Source organism: Pteropus medius, unplaced genomic scaffold (genome assembly GCF_902729225.1).
Source record: "Pteropus medius unplaced genomic scaffold, Ma_sr-lr_union100, whole genome shotgun sequence".
NCBI classification, from domain to species: Eukaryota; Metazoa; Chordata; class Mammalia; order Chiroptera; family Pteropodidae; genus Pteropus; species Pteropus medius.
Genome location: NW_024355327.1, coordinates 2,491,106 through 2,512,078, shown reverse-complemented (window position 1 = coordinate 2,512,078; position 20,973 = coordinate 2,491,106). Strand labels below are relative to the sequence as shown.

At 33.9% G+C, this 20,973-nt stretch overlaps 1 protein-coding gene across 6 annotated transcripts in view; it reads right to left on the bottom strand.

Annotated features, from left to right (window-relative positions):
- CFAP20DC (CFAP20 domain containing) overlaps nucleotides 1-20,973 on the bottom strand; it is a 209,287-nt gene that overhangs the window by 64,589 nt on the left and 123,725 nt on the right. For 2 of the 6 annotated variants that reach the window (XM_039858617.1, XM_039858616.1), the window contains exons 5-10: nucleotides 17,152-17,288; nucleotides 16,327-16,489; nucleotides 14,818-14,934; nucleotides 13,550-13,672; nucleotides 10,951-11,252; nucleotides 270-773 (exon numbers count right to left, since the gene is read on the bottom strand). In XM_039858617.1, coding sequence (XP_039714551.1) covers nucleotides 285-773; nucleotides 10,951-11,252; nucleotides 13,550-13,672; nucleotides 14,818-14,934; nucleotides 16,327-16,489; nucleotides 17,152-17,288 — 1,331 coding nt within the window. In that variant the 3' untranslated portion in view covers nucleotides 270-284. Of the gene's footprint in view, nucleotides 1-269; nucleotides 774-10,950; nucleotides 11,253-13,549; nucleotides 13,673-14,817; nucleotides 14,935-16,326; nucleotides 16,490-17,151; nucleotides 17,289-20,973 lie in introns of those variants that run through there. The other 4 variants (XM_039858614.1, XM_039858615.1, XM_039858618.1 and 1 more) reach the window with 3 other exon arrangements.

Genomic DNA, 20,973 nt, shown 5'->3' with positions numbered 1-20,973 from the left:
ATAGAATAATGATGTTTTTATGGCTCCTAATGTAGATTGTTATTGAAAATCTGTCAATTTTACTGGCAAGCCTTTGGCTCAAAAATAAGATCTTCATTTATAATTTGCAGGCAGTGATAACTAAAATAATGAGAAGTAACTGGGAAATAAAAAATAACTATTATAATTATCTTTCTCATTAAAAACATGAGGCATTCTATTATCATTGGGATGTGCAATACTCTTTAACAGCTGCTGTTACTGAGTTAAAACGCATCTGAATAGGAAAGAAAATATATCACTGATCACCCAAATGATGAAAAATAGATACTGCTAAAAATGTGTGCAAATTGGAACAGAACAGAACACAGCAAGATGTACTGCCCGGATATGTAAACCAGAGTAAAATCACTTACAGATACTTCAGGAATCGGTTTCAACTTTCCCCCTGAGATTTCCTTTAGGAAGGTTTTGTTTACTGAAGCTGGCATTTGATGGGCTGGTAGGTCCTTTGCTTTGATAATGAGATCTGAAGTTTTCTGAGAGGATTCACTCCTTCTTCCAGGAGGAGAAAGGCATGGTGTAGGTACCATACTTGTTTGAAAGTTGTTTCTATCTATCTGCTTCTCCAGGGACTGCTGGCTTTCTGATGCTCCTGCTTCTGCATAGGCATTTTTTAGATATCCCTTACTTGTTCTCCTTGCGGCCTTCCCCAGCATGCTCTCTAATGTTAACTGAGTTAACTCTGAAGGACTAGTTGTTGGACCAGGAGAACCCTGGACACTGTGGTTACCCTACACAGGGGAACAAAGTGAAAAGCATTTTGAGCTGAAATGTGTGGTGAATAAGTTGTTGAGTACAATTTCTTAATAAGTTCATATATTCTATGAATAAACATATATATGTGTATGTGTATGTATATATGTATATATATATATGTGTGTGTGTGTGTGTGTGTGTGTGTGTGTGTATATATATATATATATATATATATATATATATATATATATATATATATATAGTTTTATCCTGCAATAAAAATGAGTAACTAAAAATAGCAACGTAAAGAGGTACAGATCATTTGCTAAGATGCCCTGAGATATCTGCTTCTGGTCTGGGCAAGGCATATTTTTTACCACTGAGTAACAAGAGAACATTTAAGAAATAGTCTTTCAAGTATATTCATTCCAAAGAATGTCTAAAAAAAGAGAGGATTCATAGGAAGATACCTAAAACATCTAAGAATTACATATTTTTACATCCTGATAAGCTAACTCCATGGGAAGAGAAAGAACTAGAACTTATGGTTTTAAGCAGAGAAATGCTACTCTGATAACAAGTTGGCCTATGAGAGTATTTTTGCCTTATATTAATTTAGGGCAGTTTTACTGTTCAAGAGCGATGGATAATAGAACATGTTTGGTAAAATATTTTTCTTACATGACAATTTCAATACTAAAAAGTATTTTTTCCCACAAGATACAAACCTCATTAAATACAATTATTTGTAAAGCTGAATGTGATAGCTAGGAGTTTACAAGTGTATATAGTTCTGGGATTACCCATAGGAAAGCAAAAGTTTAAATTTTTAAAATTTAAGAAAGGAGGAATTACAAACATAAAATCAATGGCCACAAAAGTAAATAATGGAAATGAAAAATACAGTGCTATTTTAGTTAGTAGATTTTTCTGCTATAAAGTAATAAATCTAAAGAAAAAAACGAATGTGATCTTTGCTTGTACATGCCCTGGTAGATTTTTCCAATTTGTCTTATCTATTTAAATATATAATAAATAAATAGATGTTAAAATGATAAACTTAGAACAAAAATATCAATAAAAAAATTACATTTTAAAGATATTATTTGACGTCTGAGGATATATATCTTACATTTAGTTCAGTGAGATATTCCCCTACCCTTCTATTTATAAGGACACAGAATCAAACATCCAGTTATTTCCAAAGTTTGGCATTTTTAAACAAAATATTTAAATGACTGATTAAACTGCTCAGTTTCTTCCTGAATGTTTGGCTATCACATACACTCAACACACAGATCACTATCTAAAGTGAAATTTTCCTTTTGGTAGAAGTGAAGTATATATAAAGGTGAGAGAGCCTGCTCAAGGTTGGGCACAGGACAAAAGAGAAATTTATCAAACTTGTTTTTGAATGAAATTTGTTTATTTTATTATGAAGTGTATAAGGTTTTCAGCAGATCAAAAATTATTTTCCATTTTATACCTATATCTCATGTTAAGATGACAACAAAAGCACATTATTGTCCGATACTGCTATAAAGGACAAAATAACTATGATATTTATCCTGATTTCAGGCTATCACTCCTCACGTCCCCCTTCCCTCCAGTCTGTCTTTCTTTTCTTTTCCTTTAATTTTTTTTCATTTTTCAATTACAGTTGACATTCAATATTATATTCGTTTCAGGTGTATAGTATAGTGGTTAGACATTTATATACCTTATGAAGTGGTCCCCCAATAAGTCTAGTATTCTCCTGATGCCATACATAGTTATTACAATATTATTGACTATATGCTCTATGCTGTACATCTCTGTGACTATTTTGTAACTGCCAAGTTGTACTTCTCAATCCCTTTCCCCTTTTCACCCAGTCCCTCCTACCTGGCAACCATCAGTTTAGTTTGTTCTCTGTACCTATGAGTTTGTTTCTGTTTTATTTATTTATTTATTTTGTTTTTTAGATTTCACATATAAGTGAAATCATGTGGTATTTGTCTTTCTGTGTCTGACTTATTTCACTTAGCGTACATGTGCCCTTTAAGTCCATCCATGTCATCGCAAATGGTAAGATTTCATTCTTTTTGTGGCCAAGTAATATTCCGTTGTATATATGTACCACATCTTCTCAAACATTTTAATCAAAAGGGATCTATCTGTCTGTATGTCTATCTACTTACTATTCTGCCTCTCTTTCTTTCCTTTCTTTCTTTCTTTCTCTCTCTTTCTCTCTCTCCCCTCCCTCCCTCCCTCCCTCCTTCCCTCCTTCAACAACCATTTCCTTCCATTCATTCATTTCCTTTCAGCCCTTCCTTTCAATTTCGCTCCATTTTATTTCCTTCGGCTATTTAAGCTTTTCTTCCTTTATTTTATTTCCTTATTCAGCTGTATTATTTTATTATTATTATTTTCCTTCATTTCCTTTATTTCCATTCATTCATTCATTATTTTTCCAACATTTAAAACTTCATTCTTCCTTCCTTCCTTCTTCTTCTTCCTTCTTCCTTCCTTCCTTCTATTCCTTCTTCCTTCCCTTCTATTCCTTCCTTCCATTCAATTCTATTTCTTTTCTTCCTTCCTTCCTTCCTTCCTTCCCTCCCTCCTTCCCTCCCTTCCTTCCTTCCTTTCTTCTTCTTCTTTCTTTCTTCATCATGAGCTAAGTATTGCTCCGGGCACTGCAGATGCTGGGAATATAATGGGAGACCAGAACTTAATCCCAGCCATCCAGGGACTTTTCCCCAAAGGCAATGAAGAGGCATAGAGTAATTTGATATAGGGAAATGCCACAATGGCATAAAATAGAAGACTTGGGATTGTGTTACTATTGTTTCTGGAGTGTCTAGAGTATCTATGGAGATAGTAGAAAAGGAGGCCAATTAGGAGATGATTAAGTTACTATGATTAGAAATAGTGAGGTGGCTGTGTTAAAGCAATGGTGGTGATGATGGAGAGGCCGGGCTGACTTGAGAGTTCTGTAGGAGGCAGAGTATGTTGTACTTAATGACTCTGGAAAGCTCTTACATGGAGTCTGAGATCCCTGATCCTGTCATGTTATAATTTTCCCTTCTTATAGGAAGTAGGTAGGATTAGCAGACAACAGGGCTATCAAGAAAGGTACACTCAGGTCTTAGAACCTCTCCTAGAAAATAGCTTGCCTACCTGTAGAAAAGAATGAAACCTGCAGAGTGTCTAAGGATCTTTTATCAACATTTTTTTTTGGTACTCATTCTGGGCCTAAATTTTCTTTGTCTATGCTGGCTTGATCTTCTGATCATACATTTCTTTATAAATGATAGTGAAACTTATTTTTCAGAGTCCCAGATAGGATAAAGAAAAGATGGTGAGTGGGTATCAATCCATCGGCCCTTATTTTATGTCTAAAGTGAAAACATAAGATAAGTGAGGATATTTCTGCACTTTCAACAGTACTGTGGGCATTGGGCAACCCTCTCTGCTATACACCACTTTCTGTCCCTTAATACCATTCTGGGAACCCAGAGGATATTCATGTGGTTGAAAAATCTTGCCTCCAGGCAGAAGGCTAAAGAGATCCAGAGATCTAAAAAATGCCTGGTGTTCTAAACTACAAGGGAATGGAGTGGTGACACTTTCAATTTTTGTTTCATAGAGATAAAAAAAGAAGAAAAGTTTAGTCTTGTTTAGAGAAGGTAAACAGCAAATATAAACATTCTCCAAGCCTTAGTTCTAGGAAGGTACTGGTGGAACTAGTGGAACTAGGATTGATTTTTTTTTTTTTTTTATTTGAATCTGGCTGCTACACAGTGCTCTGTATTTGCCAACATTTTTTTTTTTTTAATTCAAGTTTAATTTACTAATTGGCAGTGGAATTTCTGAGACCAAAAGACTCTCTACTTATTCATTTCCATCATATTTTCATAATAAAAAATAAAGACATATACTGTGGATTTAAAACAGATTGGCTCTAAATATAGGCTGGTTAAGTAGAAAAGGTATGACTCTTTGGGCCCAAATCTATGGATCATTCTGGGATTACATTTTGTATATGACATAGACAGAAATTAAAATCTTTTGTGATAAACATTAGTTCAATAAATATTTATTAAGCTTCTGCTATGTGTAAAGCATCTTCTAGGCACTACTTAAGATACACAGATAAGAAGAACATGGACACCAAACCTCAAGAAGTACAGAGTCTAATAACGGAGATAGACACCTACGAAGGTAATAATTTCATAAGGTAGAAGGTAGTAAATGTCATTTTAAGAGCTTCAGATGTTCTCTTATTAGAATTTAGAGGAATGCATGGAAAACCAGATGTTTGCTACATCATTTAAAAAACACTTTAAAAAATCAATTTGTTTGATAGGAAGTCAATTTTTCCACCTGTGGTGAGGTAGAGTATAGCCTTTTCTTCCTTCCAGTAGTTTACTTAGGTGTAAAATATTTCTTTTTGCTCGGTATGAGCAGTGATTACATACATAGAAATATTCATTAGTATGTATATGGACATTCATCTCACATTTTTTCTAATGTGATGGGCCAAGAAGTGAAGATGGGTCAAGAAGTGGACAGATTTAGCTGTGTTCCCTGATGAGCATTCTCTCGGTTGTATTGCATTACCATGGGAATATGTTTCCATGCTATTTTGAATATATGGAAAACACAAATAACTGGAGAATCTGGATAAAGTACAAAAGGCTTGTTTACTTTGGTTGCCTCAGAACACTAAATCTGGTTTATTCCAAATTCTGAAAGGAGAATTAGAATAAATGAGAGAGGAAGGATGACATATGAGACTAATATTTTGATTTAACTTGGGTCAGTCTCTCTTTTAGAGAGGAAATAAATGGAGAATAAAAAAATCATATAGTATTTACTAGGAGTGGTGCACTGGCAAACATATTCCTTCCTTTAGTAATGCTTTTTCCCTACTAAAATAGATGATATGGGTATAGATAATGTTTACTGACCTCACCTATGTAACTTATTTGAGCTTAACATGTTTTTGTTTTAATTTTTGCTATATAACATACATTTGTTATATGCATAAGAAGTTAGCTTTCTATGATCTGATTGAAAAACGACCACTTTTTCCCCTTTGGTTTGTGATTTAGCTACTGAAAACCTGTATAGCAATTGCATATAATTTGTCAGAGTAGTAAAGAAATTGTCAAGCTATTTTTACATTCCAATTATCTGTTCATCTGGTTTTCAGAAGAACAAATACAAAACGCTTTTGATTTAACTTAATATATATTTTTTAAAAAGTCCCAAATCTCTTGAACTGTTTGTCTTCTGGGCTCAGAAACATTTGTTTGTTAAATATTCAATCACACCCCAGTGCCAGGAGCATCAATAGAATTTGCCTGATTAACTGTAGCACAGCATATGCACGCTGAAGATGAGAATGATTTCCCCAAGGAGCCAGCACTTCCTCTGTTGAACTACATTTCTTAAAAGGACATGCAGATGGGCATTTGGACAATAAGTTCTCGATGCACAAAATGGATTGCTCTTGCTGAGCTGTAATTTAAAAAGATAATTTTAATGACTCTTGAGGGTCATCTACTTGGAGCAGATGGGACCCAGGCTCTTTTTATTACAACTTTAATGCTGAGTGAGTCAGGATAGAATCCTGTTTTAGCCTTTGTAAAAGTGGATGATCATATTTATTTATATTTCAATTGCTTTTTAAATTCAGTCCACTGTGAATAATGTCTTATATAACATTCTTAAAACTTCTGTAACAAAACACATCTGCAGTATTCCAAACACACTTTGATGGCAGTTTTGAATTTGTAATTGAGATTGAGTCAGCAGGGGTTTTTACTTTTATCCAATGTTTTAGTAACTAAATGTGTGAACTGACAGCACCTTTTAGTTGGAGTAGCAGGCAACAGAGGATGATATAGGTATGTATTTCTAATGTCAACTAAAGAGCACAGTTATTTGCACAAATATAGCTAAAGATATTAGTTATAATAGAATGAAAAAATCATTTCTTCTTTGATGATAACAAGATTGACCATCCAAATGTATCTTAAATGTCCTCACGAACAACCATCCAAGAAGTATTTCTACTTCTCTACCTCTTGAATCTTATAGGAAACTATTAAAGTAATATAGTTTTCTCCGGGTCACAAAGATAATTGATAGTGGTGTCTTATAATGCATTTTATTAGTTTATAAACAAATAAAATGAAAGGAAGATGTGACTTTTTAACAAGCAACTAACCTGCAGCATGCTTGATATTAAAAGGTGTCGGGAAATTATTTTTATAAACATCTTTACCTGTAGCCAATGATGTTACATTTTAGGTACTGTATGGGATGGGCAAACATCATCACATAAATATTTGGAAAAAACGATGAGGCTTCTTTAATTGTTCAAGACAAAAATGTATTTTTCTATAAGGTAGGCTTCATGCTATTTTAACTGATAACACTTTAAAGATGTAGAATATTATTCTAAGCAGTCAGAATTTCAGAATTGTCTTTATCTACCTATATAACAATGAAGAGCCAAGTCACAGGAACCAAGGGGTCTGAGTTTTTCAGAGAAGAACAGAGCTTTAAAAGATAACAATAAAGACACATAGATGTGAACAGCCTAAAAGAATTACTCGCACAGAATAATATTAAATATGCCTGGCAGGTTTAGATAGTATGTTATGTTGTAATTCATAATACACAAGAATAAAAACGTGAGGCAAGATATTAAAAATAAAGTCCTTCTATATTTTTTCCAACACATAAATTGACATTTAAAAGTTTTTTTAAAGGCTACATAGAAATATAAGCAGCTTCATGTAAATATCTTTTCTATTGTATGTATGTAAGTGTGTGTGAGAAAGTAAAACAAAATCATTAGTTAAATATGTAGGGGTGAATGGTTTATAGTATAACCCAGAAATATATGCTATCAGGAAGAAAAAAATGAAATAACTTAACTACTGATATCTTGAAAGCAACAATACCCAGAAAAGCTGAGAGGAAGGATTAAAATGGTCCTTTTAATCAGTTGTTTGTAATTTTGTAATTATAAGCCTCCAAAGAGTTAGATGGAGAGAAGATCTGGAAGCTTCCTAGCTAATTTCAAAATTATAGGTAGTCAGTTCACATTATTCATATCCAAATATGGATAACGTTTGGCTCAAATGTTCCAATTTGGACTGTTATACGAGACAAATTACCTGTCCTTGCAAATACCTGCTTCAGTATATGATACACAGCCAGAGCTTGGGGGAAAAAAATTACAGTATTTCTAAATGAAAATTAAATTAGAGGAGTAATAAAATATTAATATAAAGCTAACTATTTCAAGTTGCAAACCAGATGTATATACTAGAAGCCACATTAAATATAATGGCATAAGATACGAAACAGAAACCATACAGTATCATGCTTTTTTTTTTCTTTCAGATGCTGCAACAGTGTGAAATGCACTGTTTTGATAGCTTTCCTAAGATAATGCATTTTACATGGCAGTCTTGATTTTATAGCTCTCCACAAAATATATTTTCATATTGTGCTTTCTAAATAAGATGTACAACTTCAAAATTAATTATCAGGCATACTAGTGTATACGACTGCCTAAGGAATAAAATACATAGCAAAGCAAAGACTAAGTCAAGAGCACATACAAAAAAATTTTATACTTTTGAGGCTCTCACACTAATGAAGATCTCAGATGTGAATTAATTATTAACAACTTATATGACAAAGACAATATATCACTTAAAGCTTATTTTAATGAGCCTTTACTATTAAGTGTGCTTTTCCTCTATCATGATAACATGTTTTAATTTTTCCTAGTTTATATGCTACTGAATACATCTAATTTCCCTTTAAAAATACTCAATGGTCTAACATCAAATAAAGTCTTTTAACTACAAGTTATAAACTTCAAGTATAAGTCATGAAATTATCATTCATTCGTGCACCATTATTTATAACATAACATTATGTTTTCTTTAAGGATAATTATGTTGCTCTAAGGATATAACATTCTAAAATAATGTAACGAATAGTAAGGATGTTTTAACTAACTTGTTTTCCTTCAAAGACTATATGTAAATAAACATTTTATTTAAATTTGTAATCCAATTTCCCATTGACTTATATAATTAATAAACAGGAGAAGTAATCCTACAGGAAATAATTTACAAAAAAATCCCCAAACACACCAATTTGATAAAGAAGTGAACGTTATAAATTCTAGGGCTTGTTTAAATACAGCCCAGCATTTTTGTTGGTCATATTTTTGCATTTTATTTGTATCTTGTTATTGCCTCTAACAGCAAACTTCAAAGCTGCATGATATGGTGAGGCTTCTGTCACACTCTTTGGCTGCCATTCTTAGTGGGCTCTAAATAAAAGTAGGCCAGGGCAGGTGTTAGCAATGAGATGATCCCACTGCAGACTCTAGCCATATGCTACTGGTCATTCTGATGGTCATGGCACAGGAGTGACCAGATAGCTATGCCGGTTAGAGCTTGGGTAATGCATGATGAATTCATTGTAAATTTTATGTAGTTGGTAATAAGTATATGCCTGCATAATAAATGTTGAAGGATGTCACAAGCAGAGTAGCTAGTAGCAAAAGAAAGCTCATAAAGTAATAACAAATTAAAATATTCAGAACTAGTATTCTCCATTTCCCTATGAAACTCTGTTGTTTCTTTTCAAGGCTTATCCTTTGTATAGATGGAAGTGGTAAATTCCTCACATGATGTTATTTGAAAGGTGGTTTCCCCATAGTACTTCCCTCAAAGTTTTCCAGAGAACTACCATTTCTACCATCATAGTAATTCTTTTCAGTTAGGTAAGAACAATGGTGCTGTGCAGAGGGGAAGAGAATGGGACTCTCCCATTAATGAAATGGTATGAATTAATTTATCATATTAGCCAATTAATATTGTAGAGAAATTGACAGCTGGGGTGGGAACAATACTAGATACTGAAGACAAATGTCCATTTTATAGTTTCATAGCTTGAGGTTATTCAAGGCAAAAGACAAAGATGTCCACAGCAATATTTAAAATGCTGGCATCAAATGGACTATTTATGTGCAAAAGCGTTTTTAGTAGGTTTATGTTTGTTAAGACTAATAGTTTCATCACACTCAGAAGCAAGGATATTATGAAAAAAGGATCTCCTCATGCACTTTGCTACAGAAACTTATTAAAAGTTGCAAAAACCCATAATCACTGCTTGAACAATCTCACCATATTCGCGATTGGCTCTGAAGGTAGGAGCTATGGGTTTAATCTATATCCCACTGTCCAAAGGGGGATTCTTGATCACTTATTACTATTAAGTCAAAGTTGTGTAAGCATGCACAACAAATTTTTCTAATTATTTCTATAATTTCTACAAAGAAATGACTTGTATAATTTTATTAAACCATAACTTGACTTTAATCTGCTTTCAAAATTCCTTTTTCTAGAAAATGTTAATGCTTATCATTAAGGAATAAAGCTAAAGAAATTTCACAAATAATTTCATTTCATATAGGGAAGAATTATCATAATGTATTAAGTATTAAATAAATGCTTCGGAACTATATTCAATTTGATTTTTAATAAGTTTTAAAAACATATTATGATCTTACTTTTTATGATTTTAATTTATAAGATATATTTATATTCTAAATAATTATAAACAAAAAATTTCTTGTAAGGCAAGTCCTAGAACTAATCCATGATTCATTATCTAAACTTTAATTGGCATAACTCTTTAAAATTCTGGGACCATATGGAAAATAATGAGTCCTAATAGATCTAAGGTGAAAAGATGGCAGGGCACTAAGGACGCCAGAAAACTGTCAACTCAGAATGCTTAGCAACTGCAACACCAGTTCCCCAGAGATCTAGAACAATGTCTTCCTGATGTTTAACTGGTTTTGCTATCATAAAACTAAACTGCATATTATTTCTCATTCTATGAGACAAAGATTAAAATGAAAAGACAAAAACAAACCAAAAACTGGTTTCTATAATTAAAAATGAAATCGGCTGACAGTTAATAAAAAGAAGGCAGCAATTTAGAGTTACCATAACAACCTGAGGCAACTGTTGACTGACATTGCAATCTGCTGCGTTTTTATTAATAGCAGTTGATTTCCAATAGCAGTTGATTTCCCCTCTTTCATTTCAACTACTTTTAGTGCTTATTAGAGCTAATGGAACAACTGTGCTTTAAAACTATTTCACTTATCAAGCAGTGTACCTCTTCGCTGCTGTCACCGCCATAAAAATCATCCTCCAATTGGGTCACACTGGTATCCTCTTTTAGATCTGAAGTAAATGGGCACCCCTCTGGGGACATAGTCTGAGTCTTTCCATGGGGTGCTGATCGTGGTCTTGATGAAAAAGTGAAAATATCCTTTGGAACAATCTGAGTTTCCTCTGCCTGCTGGTCATGTTCGCTTTCCTTGCTGGCTTCTAGCCACAGGTGTGAAGTGTGGCAGGAGTCATCATCCAGAAGTAGAGACTGTCTGCTGGCCACTGAATGGGGAAATATCCATTCATCTGACATTTGGAAAAGAGGACAAAAATTAGAGGAGTGTTCCATAAGTATTATTTTAGGCAGGTAGTCTTATTTCTTCTTGTTGAAACAGAGATGTATTAAATAATGCAGAAGCCAAGGAAGCCAATTTATCCACCATCTTGTAATCTGCCAAACATGTGACCCATAGATCAGTGCCTATAACTATGGGCAACTCACGTGCACTTGCTCACCATCTGAGTTGAAACACTGACCAGGAAATTTATAAGTCTGCAATAATTATCACCTGTCTTGCAGCAAGTTCTTTACAGTACAGTCTCATTAATCTGACATTCCATAGGGAGAAAATCTTCCAAATTTGAAAGGGTTTGACTTACTAACATTTTCTTTTAACTATAGGAGGACAGAGTACTTAACAAATAAGCTTCTTTAAACAACGTATCCGGGCATTGTTTGGATTATAAATCACAGAGGAGAGGAAACCATGAAAAGGTTGACAGTCTTTTTTGCTCATTCTACTGATTCGAACAAGATAAGTCACAGACTAAATAGAGTAGACTTTTCAGTAGTAAATCCACAGAAATATTTGTTAATGTGACTGGTGAATTCTGCTGTGAAAAAGATCTTTATGTTTAATATTAGTAGAGCATGTTTTGATATGAATTTTTTTTTTGCATAGCATCATTTTCTTTAAAAATACTGTATACTACCACTGAGATACATTTTTATAAAAACTTAAAAAATTATAATCCTTTCAACATTGAGGTAGATTTTATAACTACGATCCAGGTAAATTGGAAATGACAAATCTGTATAATATTATTAAAAGCATGCTTACTTTCTTTATAATGACAGCAGAAAAAAGTTGAACATTTTCTCAATTTAGTCTATTTCTCCTGAAACTTACTTTTTGCTGCATTATATCACTGGTGAAAAATCTTATAAGAATCTGTGTTCTGTAGAACCACAATGTGGACCTGGTAATTCTACCCTGGACTCTTGAATACTATTATTATTATTACAAGAAAAGTATTCAAGAGATATATAAGATCTGACGACTTGAAACTCTAAAGCCTATACTATGAAAGCATAAACAACGAATAACACTGATGCACAAATAAAATTGTGTTCATCACAACTGTATTCATCTGTTTCTTAAACTAAGACTATCATTATGTAGCATAACTTGCCTATAAAAGGGCAATAAATGTACATTTCTTAGACAAAATCTATTAGGGACAAGGCTTGCATATTTTCATAGACAGAGTCTGTAGATAAATGGCCAATGGCAGGCTGAATCTACTTCATCTAACCACCTGCATAGGGGATGGGGAGGATCCTAAGTCAATGTAGCTGTGAGCAGGTGAAATAAATAGATTTCACTGAACTGTCCTCTTTTGGATAACAAACCCTTTTGTGTGGTGCTAAAACACATAGCAGGTGCTTTGCAAACAAAGTAGGTGCTTTAAAAGAGGTTGGAAAGATTTTGAAACCAATGTGTTGCATTATGTTCATGGATATGTAAAAAAAAAATTGAAGGAAAAGATATGGAAATTTTCATTATGTAATTAAACTCATATGACCTATTGCCAAACATATTAACTGTCAATAAGTTAAAGTAAAAGGAGTGATTTTACTCCAAACGAACTCTAATTATCTCACTACCACATGCTTTTTTGGAATTTGTAGTTTTACTTCAAATATTTCCATATCAATTGTAATGAATAATTTGGTGTGTTTTCTAAAGAAAATATGTAAATTACTGTGTAATCACAATATTGCAGCAAACAAGATAAATGCAAGAATGATCACCTAAACATCTAATTAGTTTTTCTACACAGTCAGATTTATGCTAGAGACACTAATTGTGCCTAACATTTTAATGAAGGTTTCAGCATTGCATAAATAAGACTGACAAATTACAAACAATTTTAATTTATTTTTCTTTTTTCCTTGCTCAAAAATAATTTGCTTTTGTAAAAGTATTATGCACCTGCTAGGCAAGATATGTTGATGGACTCAATGCTCTATAATCTAACCTTCTCCATTTTAAAGAGGACTGGAGAAATGCAACAATAGATAATTTCTGGGGAGGGGTGACAATGTCATGTGAAAATTTAAAAATTTTAAACTTTCATTCTAACAGAAAACTGATGCATTAAACCTTGAAAATAAAAATTCTCTTTCATCCACTAAAGTTTGACATAAAATTGAGGTTAAAAGGAGATTTACAAAAAATGATAGATTTTAGCAGATGAATCGGTTTGAAATATTTAACATATTTATATCTTATTATTAACAATTATGGAAAGATGCAAACCTGCTTGATCAGAAGACTGAGGTTCTGGAATGCTGGGGTTCGATGTCTCTGTTCTTTGATGGGACACAGTGGTGAGGGCACTTGTTGCTTTATCTTCATTCCTGTTATTTCCTGAAGAACTGCCTTAATTAGAATAAATATTTTCCACTATATTTTTTAAATATAAAAATTGATTTTCGAAGAATGGCATTAATTTGGTATACTTTTCTATAGTATTGTAAGGCGAGTTAGAGGTGACGCTATAGATTATATACAGGCTTTTTTTTTCCCCTAGCAGAATGTTTTCAGAGAAAGTCAGCTGCATTTTTGTGGACGTTCATCTTAAAATTCCTGGATATCTGCATGAGGACATTTTAGATTTAAGTTTTAAAATATGCAATAAAAAGAATTCCAAAACCCATATAATTTTTAAAGAGTCTTATACTTTTTTCTTTGGTTCCATGTAAAATGAAGTATGTTTTCTTTAAATAACAATTCTTACTGAATTTAACTCTTTTAAACCAAGTTTGTTCCTGCAGTGTCTTAAGGAAATGGGCACAGGCATTACTGCACAATTAATTTTCTACCTACTACTTTATAAAAATAACATGAAACCTAGCAAGCTGAATTTTGGCTTACCCACGAATCCTACATTTTTGAGAAATTTCGTGAACATATATGTACATGGTACATTCTAGGCTTGATTAGGGAAATACTAATGCATGTGTATACAAACCTACACATATATGCCTGAAATCCATTACTTAAAAGAATAACTTAATAGTCACCTATATTTGTCTAATGTTTTTCTGGTTGCAAATGGTTGAAATTATATCCTACATTATATCAGATGGGAAGAAGTCCAAAGGGAGAGACAGCAAACATAAAACCAATCTGAAAGAGCCTAATTTAAAAGGAAGAAATATAAATGAAACATAAAAAATTATGAGTTAAGTTCAATTTTAATAAAGTCTGCAGGCAGGAACTTCCTCTATCAAATTTGGGCCATTTTTTAAAAACAATAATTTAAACTTATTCAGCCTTTGAAAGTAGAAGTTGGGAGTCCTTTATTTCTGTGGTGCTGTCTATTTAATCCAGCAAATCTCTGTTAAGGTTTTAGAGCAATTCTTTTGCAGAAAATTTGATTTCCATAATCCCTATAGAACAGACATTTATATTTTAAATGAATTGGTTCATAATCCTTTGAAATTTACAACCTGCAGAAAGAGATCTCATTGCTCTGAGTAATATACAGATAATATAAAGATAGTATTTAATCAGTGCCATACCGCTGGGTGTCTCTGTCCTTTCTCTGCTGGTGCTTTTTAACCGTAATCTTCTCCTGTTATTATTCTTATCTGCTGATGGTTCTTGAGGGGGATGCGGATGCATAATATGCAGATTGGCTGGTACATTTTCGTATCAAAGAACAGAAAGTCAGAACAGAAAGTACTATATGGTTTGAAATAATTCAGTAAGCATAATTATAGCTATAATGAGAATGTTCATGTATCATTTTGACATTATGTAAAGTTATATCAAAAACTTATTCCTTTACAGAAAACAGGTATTTATTCCTATTCCAATATTAAGGTTTTCCAATATTACGGCTTTCAAAATTACTAATACATTTTATTCACGTAATATAACCTTATAGAGAGCTACAAGTAATTTGATTAATGTTAATCGTGCAACATGCTATATTAAAAATATAAAAAATGAAACTGACAGCCAATCCAGAAAATTTCTTTCTTTCTTAAAAAGAGGAAGCATAGTTAAGTATGATGCAACAAGAACTTAGAGGGTAGTTTCCAAAAGAACTCTGGACAACTAATATCAAACCTGAAGAATTCTTACATATAACTTAATACCATAATAATAATAATATGCATAGTAGTACTTAATATTTACTGAATGCCTAATTTTTTGGCACAATATGATGTACTTGACTAATTTTTTCTCACTGAATCTTCATAATGACCTTTGAAGCAGCTGTTATGTATCACTACTACTAGTGCCAGTAGTAATTGTGTCCCCATTTTAGATGAGGAAACTGAGACTTATAGGGGTTAAGAAACTTGATCCAAGTCTCACAGATAGTGGTTAGGCCGGTACTGAGTATCTGTGTTATTCATTTCTTTATCTCAGTTTTATACTCCATGGAAGATGTAAAGTGTAGTAGTGCTCATGAATTTCTAAATAAAAAAACATGAACCCAAATGCCTGCCCCATTTCAACTCTCAGGAAAGCCAGACAGGTAAGAATGGAAAAACTGAAAGGGAGTGGCAAGCCCTGGGTTCTCTAGTCTTGATTCTCTCCAATGATTACAGACAACAAACCACTTTATCTCTCTGTTAACCTTGAACTCTCAATCTATAAAATGGGACAAAGTCTTTTCTTCACCAACAGGTGAGAGAAAACAAAGAGCACTTTACAAATGGGAAAGATTAATTATAAGATAAAATTAAGTTAAGAAAACTTAAAATGTAGACGGAGTTTCTAAAATATAGTGGTAAGAGGATGCTATATTATTTCCTCATCAGTCATCATAAAGTAAAAACACAGGGTACTAAAGGAATTTGAAACAATAGAATAGGATGATAGATTCCAGAAGATTATGTAAGTGTGTGTATATACATATGAATTCTAAACACATTTCAATATGTACCACACTTTTCATTTTTAAGTAATCCTTTGGACTTAAGATCTAGTCACGAATATAACTTCAGATATATCTTAACAAGAACACTGTCGTTATTTTCATTAGCCATCATTCATTATGCATAATTCTTTCTTACCATGAATAGGTACAGTCTGCTTTGTTTGGCAAATATTTTCTTTATCTCTTTGCTCCTCAGTCTCAGATATCAGCAAGGTTGACATTTCCACACTGTTAACACACTTCTCTCCTGTGGACAGCTGGCACAATCGGTTATTTTTGGACCCAATGGATCTCATTGTCTATAAGAAAAAGGAATTATTCTGCACATTTTAAAATAAAGAAATTGCATGTATTTCCTATAGAATCTACATAGAAAAAAATAATATTTGGATAAAGAATGAGGGTTAAAAAATGAGAGGAAATGAGGTTAAAAAATTGGTGAAGAGGTAAATTATGGTAGAAAATTAGAAAGGAGAAAAGTAATGTAAGATAAAACAGAAGACATGTCTCCTAGACACATAAATTAAAATGTGCTTATTTGTTATACTCTATCATTAGTAGGTAGGAATTGAATTGAAAATCATCACTGTGTATGTCAGAAATTCAGAGGAAATTAAAAATTAAAATATAACATTTGAAAACCTGTTCATTGTAAGGTATCTGGCGATTATCTAACTCCTTGAAAAGACCACAAAATGTGCTCATATATATTTACCTTTAAGTTCTGTAAACACATTTAAAGAAAAGAATATTGAGAATTGTTAATTGTGTTGACATGACAAGAAAGGAAACAATTTTGAGGTCTTTTAAAATCCAAAATTTCTGTTCAAAATTTATTCAAGCCTTCTGATTTTGGCATGTATCTCTTTCCCTCTTTTCTCCTCTCACAGTAAGGGAGAAAAAAACCCTTCCCTTCCCATGCCACTCATGTGTAGATAAGCTCTTCAAACCTTGCTCCTACCTCACTGGATAGCCTCATGTTATTTCTTCTGCCAGAGAGTGGAGGTGGTCCAAGAACTTTGGATCCAAAGGCGATATGACAAACATCTTGAATTTTACTGTTCCGCACACTACCTGTTCCTCTGTTAATGAACTGATCTGTTTTGTTAAAGGAAGGTAATAATAGTTCATTAATGGGTGTAATGACATCGTGTTGCAATATTTATGAAAGTACAGTCCAGGTGTCATACGATCTGAATTTCCTCTCCCCCTGAACACTTATTAAAAATGCAGAGAGCCTGGGGTCCAATATCAGATATATCAGATCTATAGAATTAGAATCTTGGGGGTGGGGAGAAATCTATAATTTTAACAAGTTCCGCTATCATTTAACAAGCCTGCTATCATTTCAGAACTATTACCACAGATGTTTTCCCTAAAACAACAACAACAAAAAAAAACCAAGAAAAACTACTAAAAATACATCTTATTTTCTTAAGGAAATAATTTAAATAAACAAAACTATTCAACTCAATTGAAAAAGTGTTTGCTTGAGCACTCTCAGGCATTTCCTAGAGGCTGTCAGTGACACAAAATAGATAAGATATATTGTTTGCTCTTAGGAAGCCTGAAGGGAGGTGATAGTACAAGTAAACTGGTAATTACAACATAAGGCAGACTAGTGACCTCTCGAATGGACCTTGGATGACTAAGTGTTCAAGAATAAGAGATGTAGGGTACCCTAAGCAGAAGAAAGTGCTTGAATAGAGGCAGAGAAGAGTGAAAAGGTAAGGTTTACTTGGGGAATAATGAAATTCCCAGTTTAGTTGAAAAGATAGACTAAGGTCACATTGAAAAAAGCCTTAAAATGCTAAGAGACTATTCTACACTAGGGTTACACTGAAAAAATCCTTAAAAGGCTAATACTGAATCACTGAAGGTTTGGGAGAGAAAGAATAAAATGGTATCACCTCTAGGATAAGGCAGGTGTGCTCATCAAACCCTGCTGCCTTTGCCTTCCGGGAACACAGCTAAATTACATTTGTAAACCTTCCTTTCAGTTCTATGGGCCATGTGTTTGAGTTCTGGTTAATTAAACCTAAGAAGTGGAATGTGAGAAGTGTAAACCACTTCCTGGTCCCTAAAACCTCCTGTATGATCCCCTAGGCTCTCTCTTCCCTCATCTCTTGACAAGATGCAGAAGATTCAGTGAAGGACTTGAAGGCCTCCAGAGCAGCAGGTAGATTAAAAGAGTCTGGGTTTCTGAATGGCCATATGGAAGGCTGCCCCAGAAACTCCTGATTCGACCAGGACTATGGGGTTCTGTGTGGCTGCAGTTAGCCTCCTGTGATCAATAAAGCAGGTGAGGGTGGTGGCTCTTAACTCCAAACACTGCTCACAACTTAGAAAACCACCTCTTGTGTCCCATTTGCAAAAGAGGACCAACTTGAATTATGTTGTCTCTGAGTGAGTCCACATTTGTCCTATAGCTCTGGACACATAGGAGCTAATGGCCACTTTCTGTCTGACTTATTCCCCTGAAAAGATTCCTATAGTTAGCTAGTTGGTCTCATTAGCCTCTGCTATGGAGCTGCAATTTTACATGTGGTAGAATTAAAAAAACACTCCTATGCGACAGCATGAGAAAAGGCACAAATGTTCGTGGAAATATACCATGCTTAGGAAGCTCTTAATATTTAGATCTTAATGGAAGTAATATGTGTGGGTATATGGGTGTTTTCTGGGGTGTTTTTGGGTTTGTAATAGATGAAGTTAAAGAGATGGGCAAGGGCTAGATTGCTGAATTGATCTGAAAGATTTTATTTATTTATTTATTTTGTGTTGGACAAAAGATCTGAGGTGGATGGCAAAGTGGTGAGGCGATGTACTAATTTTAGTTTTCTTCAAATTCCTGAATCCCTATTATGTAGGAGAGAGGTTCCATTTGTCCAAAGGGCAGAATCAGAACTAATGAGTAGAATTTACTTCAAAAAGCTTTTAGTCCAACATAAGAAACATCTTTATTTAATTAAAGGATGTCTGGTTGTTGAGGTGGTAAATTTTCCATCATTTTGAAAGATACTGTAAGGCAGATTCGGATATCAGATGAGTCCCTAATTTCTATCTCCAGCATGGTGTTCTCTTCTGAGCTACACTCTTTGTATCCAGTGGCCTTTTTGACCAGGGTCTCTCTGATGGAACTGAAAACTTGGTTTAATGAGTGGTACCACAATCCATCCAGTTTGAAAAGTCAGAATCGAGATGTCATTCTTGACATCTCTCTCTGTCCTCTCCACATCTAATCTATATCCACTTCTCCCTACCTCCTCTGCCAGCACTGCATCCAAGCTACTACCATCCCTCTCCTGGATGATTTCAAAGCCTCTCCAGCAATCTACTATGTCTACTCTGGCCCTCTGTGCCATGCCTTTTCCAAAATGCAGCCAGAGTGGTCTTATACAAACATAAATCTGATTGGGTCATTCAATTTCCTCACTTAAAACTTTTTAATGGCTTTCCTGCTGCTCTTAGGGTTAAGAAAAGAGCCCTTAAAATCACCTGCAAAAAATTGCATTTTTTCTATATTTAGTTCATACCTTACACCTTTCACTTTCTGCTCTCTCAGACTGGCCTCCTCAGTTCTCCTTGCCTACCAGAGCATTTGTACAGAGAGTCTTCCCCATGGCTAGAAGACTCTTCCATTTCCTCTTGGCTTTTATGTTTCAGCTCATGTATTACTACCTCAGACAAATTTTCCTGAACTTTTCTGATTAGGGAAATTCCCCCAGTATAGGTACTCCCATAACCTTTCCATCCCAGAACTGGTCAGAATTATTGCACTTTTACATGTATTTGGGTTTCTCTGATAGTGTGTGCTTTGGTAGATAAAACTCAGTAGTAGCCTGCTTTGTTACCCCTGAATTGCTAGCACCTAGCTCCATGCCTGACACAGAGTAGGCATATAATAAATCCTTGCTGAGCAAAATGAATAAATCATTAAATGTAATGGATCAAAAGGAAAAATAAATCATTAAATGTAATGGGTCTAAGTATAATTGGAATTTCATTTTAAGAAAAATCCATCTGAGGGTTTTATGTATAAATTGAGGAAGAAGACTGAACAGGACTGGACAACTTCCATGATGTGAGGAATGAGAAAGAAGGGTTAACAATGACCAAGACTTTGATATTTACATAGACGGTGTGGCTCTCAACAGTAGCCAGTGCTATGGCACCACAATAAAGTGCCTGTCCGGGTTACAGGTGAAATTTCGTAGTGTTAGCAAATAGACTTGGCTATGTGTGCATCTGTATTTTTTCAGTCTTTATAACCATCCATTTGGAATCAACAAAACACTGTTAGTCTCTCAGGGTCGATAATAGAAAGAAATGACACTCAAATTCCAAGCCAATTGAAAAACTCTATTATAGACTCATCATTTGTACCTTTTATGACTAGTAGAACAAATCCAAGACTATTGATTTTGTTTTCAAATGTGGATTTCCCCAGAAAGAAATATCCACTGAGGGAACTGTGTGGGATATGGCATAGGCCTAGACAAGATTTTCAGTACCAGAAGAGTTTTTCTTTTCAGTCATGGGAACCACGAGACTATGGGCATATCTTTCTGTTCAAATATCTGACAGTGGCAATTTACTTGATATTTTCTCATATTCTTTATCTATATTTAAGTACCCCCCCCACACAATTAATTTAAATTCCTTTGAGTAGAAAGACCATTTATTTGGTACTGTATGTACCCTCATTTGCTGAACCTAGCATAAGACATGGCAGACAATGAATAAATCTCGCCAAAACTGTGGACGGTATCCAAGAGTAAAA